Source organism: Sylvia atricapilla, chromosome 1 (genome assembly GCF_009819655.1).
Source record: "Sylvia atricapilla isolate bSylAtr1 chromosome 1, bSylAtr1.pri, whole genome shotgun sequence".
NCBI lineage: Eukaryota > Metazoa > Chordata > Aves > Passeriformes > Sylviidae > Sylvia > Sylvia atricapilla.
In genome coordinates, this window is record NC_089140.1 from 131,094,474 (window position 1) to 131,110,302 (window position 15,829).

The 15,829-nt window shown below is 35.7% G+C and overlaps 1 protein-coding gene across 1 annotated transcript in view; it reads right to left on the reverse strand.

Moving 5' to 3' along the window:
- Positions 1-15,829, reverse strand: part of STK3 (serine/threonine kinase 3) — a 126,785-nt gene that overhangs the window by 70,316 nt on the left and 40,640 nt on the right. The window contains exon 7 of the mRNA XM_066334049.1: positions 291-428. Within this exon, the coding sequence (XP_066190146.1) occupies positions 291-428 (138 nt within the window). The remainder of the gene's footprint in view (positions 1-290; positions 429-15,829) is intronic.

A 15,829-nucleotide genomic window follows, 5' to 3' on the forward strand; every position in this document is an offset into this window, starting at 1 on the left:
TCTAACCACAAAGCAAGGATCCAATTTTAATAACAAGAACCAGCCCTAAACTATTTAATGAGCAATGACTTTTTCAAAGCAGCAAGAGAAATAAAATGGGGACAGAGATACAGCAGCTGACAAAGACAAGACTACAAAGTGAAAAAGAAATAAGGTATAGTAACAGTTAAAATAACATTTTCCCTTCCAAATTTTCACAACATTAAAGGTTTGAGGAAAGAAAAAAAAAACCAACCAAAAACCAAAAACCAAACATAAAATATGTTTTCCTCAGTAACTTAAATACTGACCTGTAGCAGCTGGGTTGCTGTAGCTCTTTGTTCAGGATTTTTCACTAAGCATTTCTTCACAAAATCTGTGAATTCATCAGACCAGAGCTCTGGCTTCCGGAAGGTTGGAGGGGGATTTGTAGGAATCATAAAAATAGCCTAGATAAAAATCAAACAATAGCAAGTCTAAACAAAACACATCACCACAGCAGCTGAAGCCAAGTAAAAAAAAAAAATAAATTGGTTTATCCACATTTCTTATCAGGTTAAGAATCTGGAAGACAAATTTTAAGTATGCAAGGATTTCTTCTCAGATCAAGATTCAGAAAGTAAATCCATCTGCTACTAATATAACTATTTCCCATTAGATTTTCTCTATTTAAACTATACTCCATTGAGCATAAGATTCCTTATTTTTTCTACTGTTCATCAATCTGAAGAGATGATTATATTCTTTCAGAAATTCTTAGCAGAAATGACGGCACTGCTTGTTTAAACACACATATAAAGCTGCTGTGAAAAAGCCAAGCTCACCTTCTGCTCTCTTAAGTGAATTTAGTTTTATTTGAGAACTGCTTAGGAGATTTGGGAGGATTGCTATTTCCTTTTACACTCATAATTCATCAGATGGAGCTTTAAAACTTGCTTCTCCAAGTGAGATTTAGATACATATGCTAAAAGACCTAAGGTAAGACTAAAAAGATGACATAAATATAATAGTCAAGTAACTAAGCCTAACAGTACTGAGAACTTACATGAAACTGAAAATGCACTCTTACCTATATAAATTTCTTCTGTTGAGAACAATATGCAAACAGATTTTTCAACTGATAAAAAAAATTTATTCTACATTAATAAAAAGTTTGTCCTACTTAAGATTATATATATTGTGCCATTTTTAATATGATTATTCCCACATTTTCCTATAATTAAAAATACACACATGTAGCAGAGGGAATAAAAAGCCATGCAACTCTGACAGACTACTGCAAAATAATGAAAAATTTTGAACTTTTCTATGTAATAAATGCACCTAATATCATCACTTAAGACTTACACATGATAGCAACACACTATTCAGAACTAGGTCTATTGACAAGAACAATACGTGATTCTTTATAAACCTCTTTTCTTATATAAACATAGGTTCAATTCAACCACATTTTCCAAACTCACAGGGAATAAAAGTTCTTCATTAGTTTTTCTACTATCATAAGCAGAAATACAAACTCAGGAAAGGGGACAAAACTGATTCTGCATACTTTTAACATATTAGAAGCACTAGAAGCGTCAGCCTGTGTCTGAAACATAGGCAGAAAGTAGAGAGACCTTGATGAGATTTTATCCTGGCCTTGAAAATTGGTTGAACTCATTCAAACCGTCATTAGAAAATTCTTCTCATATTCTGAAAGAAAGTGGAATCCATACAAAATTATGGAAAAATTGTTTACTAACATTTTAATGAAAAATTAGTTCAGTAATGAATAGTTGTTTGAATTCAAATACCTAAACATTTACAAAACATGCCATTTTCTTTAATAAAAATGTATGCTACAACAGCAGCTTTTTATTTTCAGTGGCCAGCCATGCTAAACAAGTATATGGACTCAGATAGGAAACGTGGCACTGGCCTTTTCTACTTCACTTGTGATGCAAGATTAATTGTCAGTACAAGTGAAGTGCTTCTGGCAAAAAGCAGTGGCTAACAAGTTCAGCTGTATCTGTCCTTGAAATTAATGATCTCTTCTGAACTTTGAACTGATGACTTTTGATCTTATCTTCAGCTGCTCTTAACAGCCCCACTCTGCAGTAGCTATTGAAAACACACAACTGTAATAGAAGACTATCAACTTCTGTTTCTGTGGTGTCAAAACGGGTACCTCCTGTTTGATCATAAACATTGACCTCTCTCCTCACAGGTAAGCAAAGATAAGTCACAGAGTCCTACTCAGCTCCACAGTTCTAGGAAAAATGTTTGCCTTGGCCAATTATTTTTATCAAATACACAGCAGTTAAGAACCAAGCAAAGAACTGACTTCTTAGGCATTCACAAAGGACAATGAGAAGAAAGGGAATTCATGAATCATTTTTTTATGCCAGGAAACAAAAGCCACAAAAGGAGATATTCAAGTATTAGAGTTTTAAATCCACACTTGGGCTTTGCATATTCGTTGAAAAACCTACTTCAGAAATATGTATATCTATGTAGTGCTTAAACTGTAGGCTTTTTAAAATTCTACTATGTCACATGAGCTGTATTAGCTGAAAAGAAAAATTAGGCACATTTTTGCAATACAGGAAAACATACAGAAATTATTTATTCCAAATGTTTAGTCCAACTTGGTAATTATGCCATGCACTTGCTAGAGTGTACCTCTCCCTCCAGCTCTCATCACTCCATTCTGTTAACCAACCTAAAAATTCTGGTTTGCCATTCCATCTTACCTCTCTACTACCTAATTTTGGCTTGCATATTTCTCTGCAGAAAAGTTAAGCTCCTTTCCTCTTTCAAAACAGTCTGTGATTTAGCTTTCAACTGCCTTGTTTCCTTCCAAGAGGCTTGCAAAGCAATCACTGGAGAATTAAAAGGCCAGTCCCAAATCTCCAGGAATAAAAAGAAAACACTTATCTAACAGGAACTTATTCCTCATTTTTGCTTCCACTTCTTGTCAAAAAGGCCCTTTCTATCCTAAAATAATTATACATCATTTTAAAACATAACTAAGCTATTTCATACACTCTGGGTGCCAATGGAAGCAGGAAATACTTGGGTTTTTTCATGCTTCTTTCATCTTACCTTAGGTTTCTCCAGTCCCTGTGTTTTGCCAAACTATTACTTGTAGTTTTTTGGGTTTTTTTACTTCCACTCGTAATTTTCTCAGAAGTTTCTCACAGGTATTTATTTTTGTGTAGCTCTCACAGTGGGGCTGAGGACAGTACTCATATAGCCAGTGTTAGGCAAATGATGCTTAAAAGAAACACTAAATATAAGCTACTATCCACCCAATTACATGGGCTGAACTGGTAGTTCCAACTGCAAGAAATGGTAGGAGGAAATTGTTTAACAGAGGGGGCAGGCTCTGACATACCTATAAAAAAGCTGGGCTGACTCATTTCTCTCTCCCATCATCAACATCACCTTCCACATTGCCCTACATTTCTGAGACAGACTGACAAATCTTACCTGAGTAACACATGGAATACAACCAAAGAATTAGATTGTGCAACTCAGTCTTCAGTTCTAACCATTCAATCATCTTTAGAAAGAAATCTCTAAAGATGCAAGAAGGATCAGCTTAATTTCTGTCTGTCTTTACCTGCCTATAATATACCACTCATTCCAAATCTGTCCTGAACTGGCCCTTCTCCCTCTGAACCTTGAGCCCACTTCTAACTTTGAATCATCTTCCACACACTGGTTTGAGGCAAATCCTTCACCTTGCAGTGAAACCAGAATCCAAGGCAGATCATATATATGACGAAAGATGGGGGGAAGATAAAATCATCCAGGGCAGCTTTTGGGGCACTGGATTCTGAATTGGCACTGGACAATCCAACACAGTTTCTACCATACCTGTTTCCTGTTACCACTTCCCTCCCTAATCACCTGCAGCTACAACTAAGCTGAATACCAGACTGAGAACCAGGACTCAAATGAGAGCAGAACTGCATAAGCCACCCCAGGATTTTCTTTTTAGTATTCTTAAAGGGCTTAGTATTTTAAATTAAGTCCAGGCTTGAAACAGGGGTTTTTTTTCTATGAAGGTCCTTTTACAGACAATTTTATTGGCGTGAAAATGTAATTATGGTGATGATGATGAATTAGGAAACGCCAAAAGAAAAATGAGATCCTCATATACCACACATGGAAACTCCTAATCAGTAAATCCCAGCAGCTCATTCTTCTTGTCAGTCAGGGTAATATATCTTAATGTGTTCGTGGGCTGTGTGAAATAAAGTGATCAACAGCAATTTCGTAGAGGTACCACATCTTCTGGCTTTTAGTTCCCCAAATAACTTATCTCTATTACATAGCTGAAATAAGTTACTTGTAATAAAAAGCAGAAAATCTACCCGGTATCATAAATGCTACTGAAGACAACAAAGATTTCTATACTGTGGCAATTTTATAGTTTTCATGCTGCAGAGCTGCACTGCTAGAATCTACAGAGAAAAACTTTTTTATAAACAGGTAATAAATGATGCATGACATCAGTTTGTGACTTCATAGTTTTTGGAATCACAATTTATACCACTTAGTTTAGCAATCTACTGTAGGAAACAAACACCAAAACACATTTAAACTCAGTAACACATTTCAGAGTACAAAAACCTATTTAAGTCTGGCAGACTTAAATACTGAGTACTGTAAAATTTAATAACTTTGGAAACAAATAATCACCTGAAAGACATATTTTTCTCTTCTTTGTGATACATCAAACCCTCCTTTCTCAAATAGCCTTCAAAAAGAATACTAAAATACCATTGATGAATCAGTTACACAACTCATCAGCTGTCTAAAAAAGAAACATCAGCATGGAGAAGGGTGAAATACAAGCACGTTCTACACTGGATTTGCTTTGTTGAGCATGTTTTCTTGGTGTGGCTTTTTTTTTTGTTTGTTTGTTTTGTTTTTATTAATTCAGAACTACGATATTGCAACACAGTGAAAATAGATTAACTGAACAACACCTTTTGTGTTTAAAGTCAAGAAATTGCAGTTCATAATCTGCTTCACAGCAGATAATAGATTTATCTGTTAGAAGCGCCCTAAAAAAAATCACTGCTTTTTACTTCCATCTGCAAACACAGATGTCAATGAAGACCATCTAGTGTACTCTCATCTTTTGTGCAGAACTACAAACAGGTCTGGTTCCATCAGACATCTATCACATACCTGATCCAAGTTGATTCTTACCAGAATTATCAACACACGGTTAAATGCAGGAAAGGATAAGCGAACCTTTAGTTTAGAGAAGTTCTGGACAAACAATAACTGACATAAAATTTTTCATCCAAATGAGGGGAAATATGTGTGACATTTAACATGCAACTCTACTGCGCATACTTTTATAGTTTTTAGTAATGGGCACCGGTTAAACCACCTACACAATACTACAGTATACAATAAAAATTACATTTAAATTACTTTATTATAAAATTACATATATTAACATTAGGAGCACTTGAAAAATAAAATAAAACACCATAGGGGAAAAAAAACCAAATTAAATAAAAGAAACCACAACTCTTACCAGTGGCTTAGCAGCCATTCACTGTTAAAAGCTTCCCTCTGGAATAATGACCTTTGAAAATCAAATCAAAGTATCATTCACTTAAGATGTAAAGTAATAAACACATAGAATAGATACATAATGCAAGGACTATTCTCAAGATTAACAGCAAAGATGGGTTACTGCAAGATAAGCTGTTTACATTGACCTGTATATTTATTATTGCTAGTAAGCTCATAACATTCTGACAGCATTACAACAGGTCAAGAATGTAACGATACCTATGATTGCAAACGTTTTGCAATAGTAGTCCAATTGCAAACCTATTGAAAAAAAACAACCCTTGCCTTGTTAGCACCATCACGCAACAGAACAGTGCCTTGAGATTCAGCTCTGAATTTACTCTTCCTACTATAGAGGGAATTGGACTGATGAACCCTATGGGTCCTTTCCAAATTGACATATTCTTTGATTCTAAAAAATAGCTTTAAATTTCAAAAGAATATTACAGATTATTTGTCATGTGACAATAGCTTGAACAAGTTAGCATTCTAAGGCCACAACTTCATTCAGTTTGGGGTCTTTCATAACTGGTTTTAAACACACTTACTTAGAAGTGTGGGATTTTTAAATCCCATCACATTTTCTAACTTTAAACTTCTACCATATCCTCCACTGGTATATCTGAAGGATAGAATTTATTGTACTGGCTGCTAGGCAATTATCAAGACAAAGAGTAAGTTCCCCCTGCTAACTCAGCTAAAAGGATCATGCATCTGCATATATGCCTGATTATTATCAAACCATTTTGTCAGATGAGTAACAAAACTATTTATTACCACCAATCTTTTCCCAGAACTACCACCTCACCATGCTGCCTTACTGCCAGTTAATTCATTTACTAGTTTATCCATTTCTTTTTTTTTTTTCCATTTTTCAAAGCTTCCTGAACTCTTATAACCCATCACTTGTATGTACTGTCCAAAGATATCTGAAAGCTACTTAACAATTGACTTCATAGAGTCAATTGTAAAGAACAAACTTAGTTTATCTGCACTGAACTCCTTCTGTTTGCTTCCTCCTTCTCCCTCTCCCTTCAAGCCCAGCAGACCTACCAATATTTCTCCAGGTTTTCTTCTAACATATTTAAATAGTATTTGGAGAACTATTCACTACTTTTGCCTATGTTTTTTTACTATTATCTTGTCCAACTTTCCATCTTCTATTTTGAAATGGAACAGTTTCAGTTTTTTTATCCAATTCAGCAGGACTATTTTGATTTCCTGAACCTAGCTCTTCAACACAAAACATTCCTAAATTCCGCCACTCAACTCAACATTGTCCTTTTAGTTTAGGGATGCGACCTTCAAGTTCCCATTTCATCTGCAAGGTGCAAGTTATTGATGTCAGTGACATTTCAACAGAAAAAAGACACAGTCAGCAACCTGCTCCTCAAAATTCTTTCCTCCTTCAACTTGGATCCTTGAAAGCAGGGCAACAAATGCCTTTTTAAAGTCTGTAGAAATGAAAAATAAAGCACGGAAAAATCTGTAATCTCATGAACCCCCGAACCCTTCTTTGGCTTCGCAGAGGTTTTTTGTTGTTTCTCTGGGGGTTTTTTGGAGTGTGGGGGGCAAGTGTTTTAGATAAGTGAAATTTTTCAAGTGAAAACAAAAATAATTTCAGGCTACTCAAGATTTTGTGCTTGAACTACCCAGTCAGCTATTAGTTTTGAATTTTAATTGACATATTCAGAAATTTTCAGAGGAAAATAACTAATTACAAATAACCCCTTATAGGCACTAAAAAAAATAAGTATTGAACATTTTATTGAAAAGTTGTACTGAAAGTTCACATCCACAACAATTGTAAGTCTACAAATTTTTAGTGTTCTTGGCCATAAAAAATATTTAAAAAGCCGACGACTTAAAAGAAATTCAAGCACTAGTGGAAAACAAGACAGTGAAAGTCAGCAAGTCTTACAAAAACCAAAAGTTTCAAACAGTTGAAAGGAACTGCAGCATAGGACATTGGACAGTATTTCTAACAATTTCATTCACCGAAAGGAAAACCTGAATGAGCTGAAATTTACTTCATTATTCTTATTCTGAAAAGTATCCTCTATTTCAGCACTGGGTCAGCAAGTTTCATTTTACCAGAAGGAGAAAGAAGGGTGTACTGCATGCATGCATATGTTGGGTTTTTATGGGTTTGAGTTTTTTTATTTCAGGGGAGGAAATGTTTGTAAGGGAGTTGAGACAGGAAAAAATAAATAGATATTAAACTACCTTTAGTTTAGAAAAAAGTATCTGTTATGGTGGTTTAAACTTCTAAGTGACTTTTTTTTACTTGACACAGAAAAACAGTATTTTAAAACACTCTTGCATAGGAGAAAATTTCCTTCCGATAGTGATGAGCAACACCTCCTCCTTGTGAGGAAATCAAAATCACCGTAACAGAGAGATGGGGCCACTTCAGACCACTGGCCAATCCTATTCAAACCCACAGAGAACTTCAACACTTAAAGAGTCTCTCAAACTAAATTATACGTTGTGACAGATCCTTGCTCAAGAGCTAGGCACCTCACTGCCTAAAGGATATCTCCCAGCCACACCAGCGGCCAAGAATCAAAAGATGTCCTCTCAGACAGAAGCATCCTGCTATCACAAAATCACTGCTATCACTCCCTTCACAGAACACATGAGATCAAGAAAATGAACTTGAAACTAAACAACTTTTTTTTCTTTTGGCACTGAATTAATTTGTTATCAGTTACAGAACAAAGAAATGGTTCAGAAAGTGCACACTGTATGACAGAATCCAAATAATAATCTTGTGATTAATTTAGTCTTCTCTGACAATAGCTTGTTTTACTCCTGATTCAGAACTATCTTGAAAATAATTATGCATAGTGCCTAGAAGGTTCCAAATTTTTACCTGAGTATGAAACTTACTTTCCCTCCAAGAAAACTGCAATAATAGAGCCTACTTTAATAAAAAAATATTTTCTCTTCTTCCCACAGTATTTTCTGCAGTTTCTGAGAAAATGAGGCAATGATTACATCCAGAGACATACTAACATTCAATGAGACATGAAGTGGAACAACTGCACTGGCAATTATATTTACTAGTAGAAGAATCAAGGAGGGAGTAACATATATTTGTGAGAAAAAGCTGCAGTAAACTCAGTGGACATTAAATGTGAAATCTCTGACATAACCACAGACAGTAGTAATGAAAGAAGGCATTCGAGAAAATATGTGGTAGTTCTCCTTTATTTGGGTTATGTTAGACCTCCAGCAGCAGTTTTGCGCTCAGTTTCAGGGATCAAACTTTCAGGGATTTGAACAGACAGAAGATGGCTTGAAACAGAGTAACTACAATGCTTAGATATTTAAAAAAAACACACTCTGCAAGAAAAGATTGAACAATTTAAGATTGCTCAGTCTAAAGAGGAGGTAACTACAGTGAGAGATACAGTAACAGTCCCCAACATGTTAAATGCCACTTCAAAGAGGGACAAAGTCTATAAAGAAGGAAAGAGGAGCTAATGAGTTTAAATTTTAACAAGGAATATTCAGGTTACACTGTAGGAAAGTTGCCAATAAACTACCCCAGAAGTTCCAGAACTTGTTTTATTCCAAAAAAAAAAAAAAAAAAAAAAAAAACAGACAAACACAGTTTCAGAATTTCATTATCAAAATTTGGGCATGTGCTTTGAAGATCTTTTTCACCACCACTGCCTTCCCATTTGCCCTGTGCTCATTTAAAATTAATTTTAACAATAAAGTTAAAAAAAAAAAAAAAAAAAAGAGGATTATCGTGTTTGGTCAGCCTAGATGCAGAAACAGAATGCCCCATGTTTAACACAAGAAACAGGAAACACAAAGGAACAGTGCCTTTCAAGAGTGTTTGCTGCTTCCTACTTCACCTTTTACAATGGCAGCAGATGAACAGCTGACAGCTAAAGCTGACCACCAGCACAAAGCAGAACAATTCATTCACCTGCAGTGTGCAAACTAGCAACTAAAATTAAACTGACAGATTACAAAACTCCAGACACTAAATGCCAACATCCTACTGACACAATGAAAACAACTAATTAATTACAGATTTTGAGTAGTCTATGAAAAAGTAATTGAGCTCTTACATCTTAAAGCACTGTCTACTTCAAGCAAAGAATGAAAACCTCTCCTGGTTTCTGCTCCACTGACTCGCAAGGTACTGAGGGAATACAAGACTCAATGTATTCCCAGCTACCAGGTACACACGGAAAATAGCGCTACTGTCCTTGCTAACATTTCCAGTATTCTCCCTACTATCTTCAAATACATTTCATTTATACTGCAGACCCTTAAAATTTCATTGCTAAATTAGTGTAATAGCCACATACTTTCCTGTAAGGAAATGCAGCTGCTACAGTATAACTATTTTTAATATTCCATAGGCTATGATGCAGTGGGAGGCATTACAACGTGAAATCTGGACATTTGAATGTCCGAATGAAAAGAGAACTACAACCAAGGCATAGTATTACTTACACAATGACACTAATCTTATATTTTAAAAAACTAACACTCCTTTAAAACAAAACTGAATAATACAACTACAAGATCATAGTCGGAGTTGAAATTCAAATACACTGCCTGAACTGATACTTCACTTCTTCAAGGCACTGTGTTAGCTTGGCAGGTAAAAGCATTGTTCTCTGGAACAGGGCGTGAAAAATATGAATTACATAATGGAATTCAAAAGCAATCCCACCACATGACAGAGATAAAGCAATATACCAAATTCTGGACAGGCTAGGTAAATAGGTTTTTTTTTAAAAAAATTGAAATCTGAAATGGCATTGTGTCTGAGGAAATTGGAATTGGTAACAATTCCTCATGATATAATAACTGATATGACACACATCCTCTGGAAGATTCTTTCAATACCAGAAAATGTTCCAAAGAGAAAATGAACACATAAGATTCAGATAACATGTATTTTTTTAAGAGACAGTAAAAAGTAAAATGAACTGTGAGCCAAAGTTAACTCTGTATCTTCAGTTTTATTTATCAAACTGAAAAATCTCTCCAACTTTCTCTTTTCCTGTATAAGACCAAAACTATGAGATGTTCTGTTTGTATTACAATTATACTAATTCAATGCAGGTCACTTGCATTTTACTGAATCCAGATGACATTTAGTTAGCTAAACACAGGCCAATCGGCTTTTTTTTCTTTTTTTAAGGCGGGGGCTGATTGCCGCTGGGTAGGTCATACAGTGGCTGCAGAACACAATTGCTTGAATTACATTTTGGCTAACATCAAACACAAAACTGAAGCTAAAAACTACCATTTTTTTCTGCATGCCTTCTAGATTTCTCATATTGAAATGTACTAATTTAAAAGTCACCTCTTTCCACCCTGAGGTGATAGATACAAACAGATTCAAATTTTTTGTTTCCTCTCTGCTTAGTTTAAAAATATACATTTTTAATACTCTAAGTAGTACAAACAATTTAACTTCCACTTTATTTTTTAATATCCCCAGTGGCTAACTAACCTTTTCAAGCCCATTCATTTGAACATACCACAGTAAAAAAGAAAAATATAGCACCCTAGATTCAATGAGCACTAAAAATAAGCCTCTTCTATTTCTGCAACAATATTTGTATTCTCAAATCAACCTGAAATGCCATGTAATTAGCCATACAATAACCTTTACTGATAATGCAGAGAAACTAGTTCCAGAGGAGTAGAAAAACCCTCAAGTTTACCTCCAAGAAATAAACAATATGTCTTTCTTAATGCCCTAGTTGTGATGAAGGGCTGATTTTCTTTTGACAAAAATACTAGCTATAAAAAGTAGTTAAGAACATGCTATTAAATAAAACATCAGTTTAGACTTAGTGCATCTGACTGCAAATCAGTCTGTGATATTTTTTCTAATCATGTCTGTCTGGACTTGGCATATTTTTTTTTTTTCCCCCAGAAGTTATCCACCTCACAAGCACTATTATCCGTTGCTAAAATAAGATGTAACACATTATAAAGTAGTAGTCACATAATTTATTCTGTAACACACTGAATTATACAAGTTAGTTAGTACTTGTATCATCTCAAGGTTTTATATCCACCTCTAATTCCTCCCAATATATCTGCTTCACTTTCAACAAATTTCATTCAACAGAGAAAACATGCACAGCATAACAGATTAATTAAAATGCATTACACTAATGGCATCCAATGCTAATTAGATGTCTGCTAGACTTGGTCACCTTCAAAACACTGCACACCCTACAGGAAGTCATGCATATAAACTGCTTAGTTGTATGTATATGGCATCACTCTACAGAATATCAAGGACACAGAAGAGAAAAACTCTTCCTAATTAAGAAAAAAAAATCATAGCATAAGATATTTTGGAGGCCAGAAAGATAGATAGACGCTGGGAAAAGATCCACAACAACATGAACTAGCCTTGCATCTACCTTCCTTTGCTTAAATCAAAAGATAAACAAACCTGAAGAGGGAAGATGAAAAAACAGCAAGTATCTAGAGTGAAGACTCCCACGTCATTTAGCCTGGAATATTTAAAAAAAAATTCCTAAGAGTTGGGGTTGGGTCTGTGGTCTGTTTTTACTGCCCTGTCCAAACACTTACTAACCATATTTTCTACATTTTTTGTTAGGTTCTGGTTTAACCTACTGCATTTTGTTGCATTTGAAGGCATGTATCATAGCTTTTCTAAAATGACTGACACTGCAGAGAAAAACAAACAAGTGAATGTAAAGCCCTGTTACTATAGGTGCACACAGAAATAACATTCCTTCACAAACTATTTAGGCAACAAAAATGTATACTCTATATTGCTGAAAAAATTACAGTTTAGCAATGTGGCTGTTGCAATCACTCAAGTATGCAAACAATATAGCAATATTTGAAGCAGTGACTAGAAATGCTGATACTGTATAAATGGGCCATATCATACCCTTAATTCCTAGCAGCTTGTCCCCAGTTTATACAAAATACCTCAGGGCAAACAGGGGAATGGATTTCTAAATGCAAAGTCTCTTCAAGACACGGCAGCCATATACAGTTACATGTAAATGGCCTTTCCTCTCTCCTCAAATGATATGTTAGCAATCATACTCCTGGCTCCTCCAGCAATAAGATAACTATTCACTGAGTAAACTGCATAATTTACATGAAGCATCCCAAAAAGCATCTTCAAGATTCATCTTGCTTGCACAGCCTTTGAATAGCAGGATACTTTATAACATATGTACGCAACTACCAAGTGAAGGCTTTGCAGATCTGAAAAAGGTACACTTAAAATGGTGAAGAACTTGCATCTCTCTTTCTTGCTCTTATTGTATGTAGTCATTCCACGCGAGCAGCTTCACAGAAATTCCTCTATCCAGCCTGAGATAAGAGTATCTAGAAAGCTCCCTTAGGCAAGAAATATTCCTAAGCAAGTAGAAAAATAAAGCATGAATGACATCTATGTTAGCTGAAGGACACATACAATTTGAAAAGCGTATCAGCTGGTAGATTCCCAGCGTAAGAAAATAATACCCTAATTCCTATAAAACTCCGCACAGAGTCACAAAGTTCATCAAACTCCTGCATTCCTCCTCAGATCTAAGGTCAACAATAAGGAGGACTCTATTAAAAGGTGCAGGTTGAAGGAAATTACTACAGATTCAAGAATTTCTGAGACACCACAGTCACAGAATGGTTGATATTGGAAGGGACCTCTGGAGGTAATCTTGTTCAATCCTCCCAACCAAGCAGGACCACCCAGAGGCAGATGCATGTCCAGACAGCTTTTGAATACCTCAGTATGCTCCAGAACACTTCTTAGCTGAACAGGGTTCCTACCACTCAAATAGAGCAGGACAGAATTAAAAGTTCCTCACAGAAGCCAAAAAATGGAGAATACAAGTTATAAAAAATCTAAAGAAAAAGCTTAACACAAAATAGGAAGAATCATTATTTCCAGTGGATTTCCAAGGCAAAAAGACCTCCTTTGCAAGTCCCCTATCTCAAAGGGTAACTTTTGAAGCATTGTTCCAGACCCATGTTCTCCTGAAAAGTGTCAGAAACTATTTGTGACAAATATTGTACTATTGAGATTAAGGAACAAGGACCTCCACAGGGACTTGAACTTCACCTGACTTCTTTCTTTCTGAGGCGACTGATCCTCACCTGGGAAAAAGCAATCCCTCTCACAGTTTCACTCCTCTTGGTCATCTGTACATAGTGTCCTCAAGCCACAGAGGAGCTCTTATGTCTAAAGTTTCTGATGTGAATGGTGAGAGGTAGATGTAATCACTGTTACAACAGGACAAAGACTGAAGCTGTACCAGGCAACAGGAGTCTCAGACAGGTTCTCAAAGTCAGGTATGAGCTAGCACATATGCAAGACATACAGTCCACTCACCTAGGCCAAAGCAATATGCTAATATAAAACAGGGCCACCATACGGCTTTGCATTAAGGGTGCCATGTATTTCAGGAACACTCTTTCCTCTATCACTGTATTTAGAGCTTATGTCTTATCCCTGCAGCCCTACATATTTAAATAGCCAAACACCAGACCGCACAGTGCACTTAAACCTATTTCAAATCAGAAATGAGAGCCACTGATTTGGAAGACAGCGAAGGCTGGAAAACTGCTGAAGACTATTGGCTCAAACTTTAGGTAGAGAAAGGCTGGGCATGCTGCGTGAAGACAAAGGACCCAACTTTGAAAGCACCAAATGCAGGTCATAAAGCAAAGGTTTCCCTAGAACAGTCAGCAACACCAGAAAGCGCAGAGGGTGGTACCTTAAGCATTCCCCCTGCAGTTTCTCTTGGTTACTTCCAAAGTACTAGGTGGGGTGATGCACTGAAACAATGACTCAAAAGCAGCACAGCATAGCACTTGCAAAGGGCCTTTCCTGTGACAGAGCCCGAGGCACCGCATAACCAAGACCACCATCAAGTCCCATATCCAATGAATTATCTTCTTTGTCCATAAATGGCTATGTCCACTGAAGAAGGAAATTAGCCTTCATAAGTTAAAGGGAACACAAAAACATAACTAGGAATAGCATAAAGATGATTAAACAAGCTACCCAACCAGGATAAAGAGAACTCACTTAAAGAAATCATTCACTTATTTTAAATAAGTCTTTATTTTAAGCAGTAGCAAACTCCACAATCAAGCCTAAATCAGCTGACATATGAAAGGAAAGGGAGATGTGAGATTGTTCTATCTTTCCTTTACACAGAAAAATAGAGGGAGTATGAACACACCTGTTACAGGTATGTAAAGAGAAAAGTCAATTGCTTGAGCTGAAATTCAAGCACACATTAAACTAAGAAGTTCATCTTAAAAACAGCAGCAGATAGCATAAATTCAGGATAAACTCCTTCAGAGATTCAATTTCTGTAATTATGTTTTTAATTTAAAAATAGCCAATAATTTAAAGTATTCATGTGAATCTGCCCAGCAGTACAGACAAACACAGGATGATTTACCAGATGCTCTGCCTAATTCCACTCCAAAGGATCTATCTGACATCCAATTGATGCTGAAAATGCATAGGAAGACTAATTTTCTACACGGTAGTTAAGCATTACTTGGCCATCCACTCTTGGCAGTAAAACTGAGTGTGTCTAGATTTAGTATCAGATGCAGCTTTAAGTTCACTGGAGCTCTTAAGCATAAACATTTTATGAAGGGCTATACAGAAACCAATAGTTTGCACTCATAAGGTCACCAAGAAGACATCACGCAAGTTGCTGAAAAAACAATGCCTTCCAAATGTTATTAAAAATGGAGACTAAAAAAATTTAACCAAATACTCATTTTTTTCCTGATTGAAAACATCCCCTTTTAACAGGGATGCATTATCTGCGGATATATAGAATGTAAAACTCCTCTCTGTGTATATGCTTGTGTATCTACACAGAGTTCTTTGAGAGATAAATCCATAAATATATATCCTGCATATAAAAAAGTAAGTTTTTATAGATACTGAGATATGTTTATGAACTTTATATATACATATATATTCCCTTCAAAGAACTTACTCCATAGATATAGGTATTTTAAAAAACACAGTAACAATAAAAATTTCTTGTTTTCTTCACCTTGATTGAATGGAGGTGAGTTTCCACATGTCTGGAAGTAGCTTGTAACCACGGGAAAAAATACAAATAATACAATGCTCATTTTTGTCTGAAGATACTGAGGCTCCTTACCATCTTCTAGATGCAAGATTTTAAAACTTATTGCTCTGCTTCTGAACAAGATTTGCCTGTATTTCTCTAATAAGGCTGTTTGT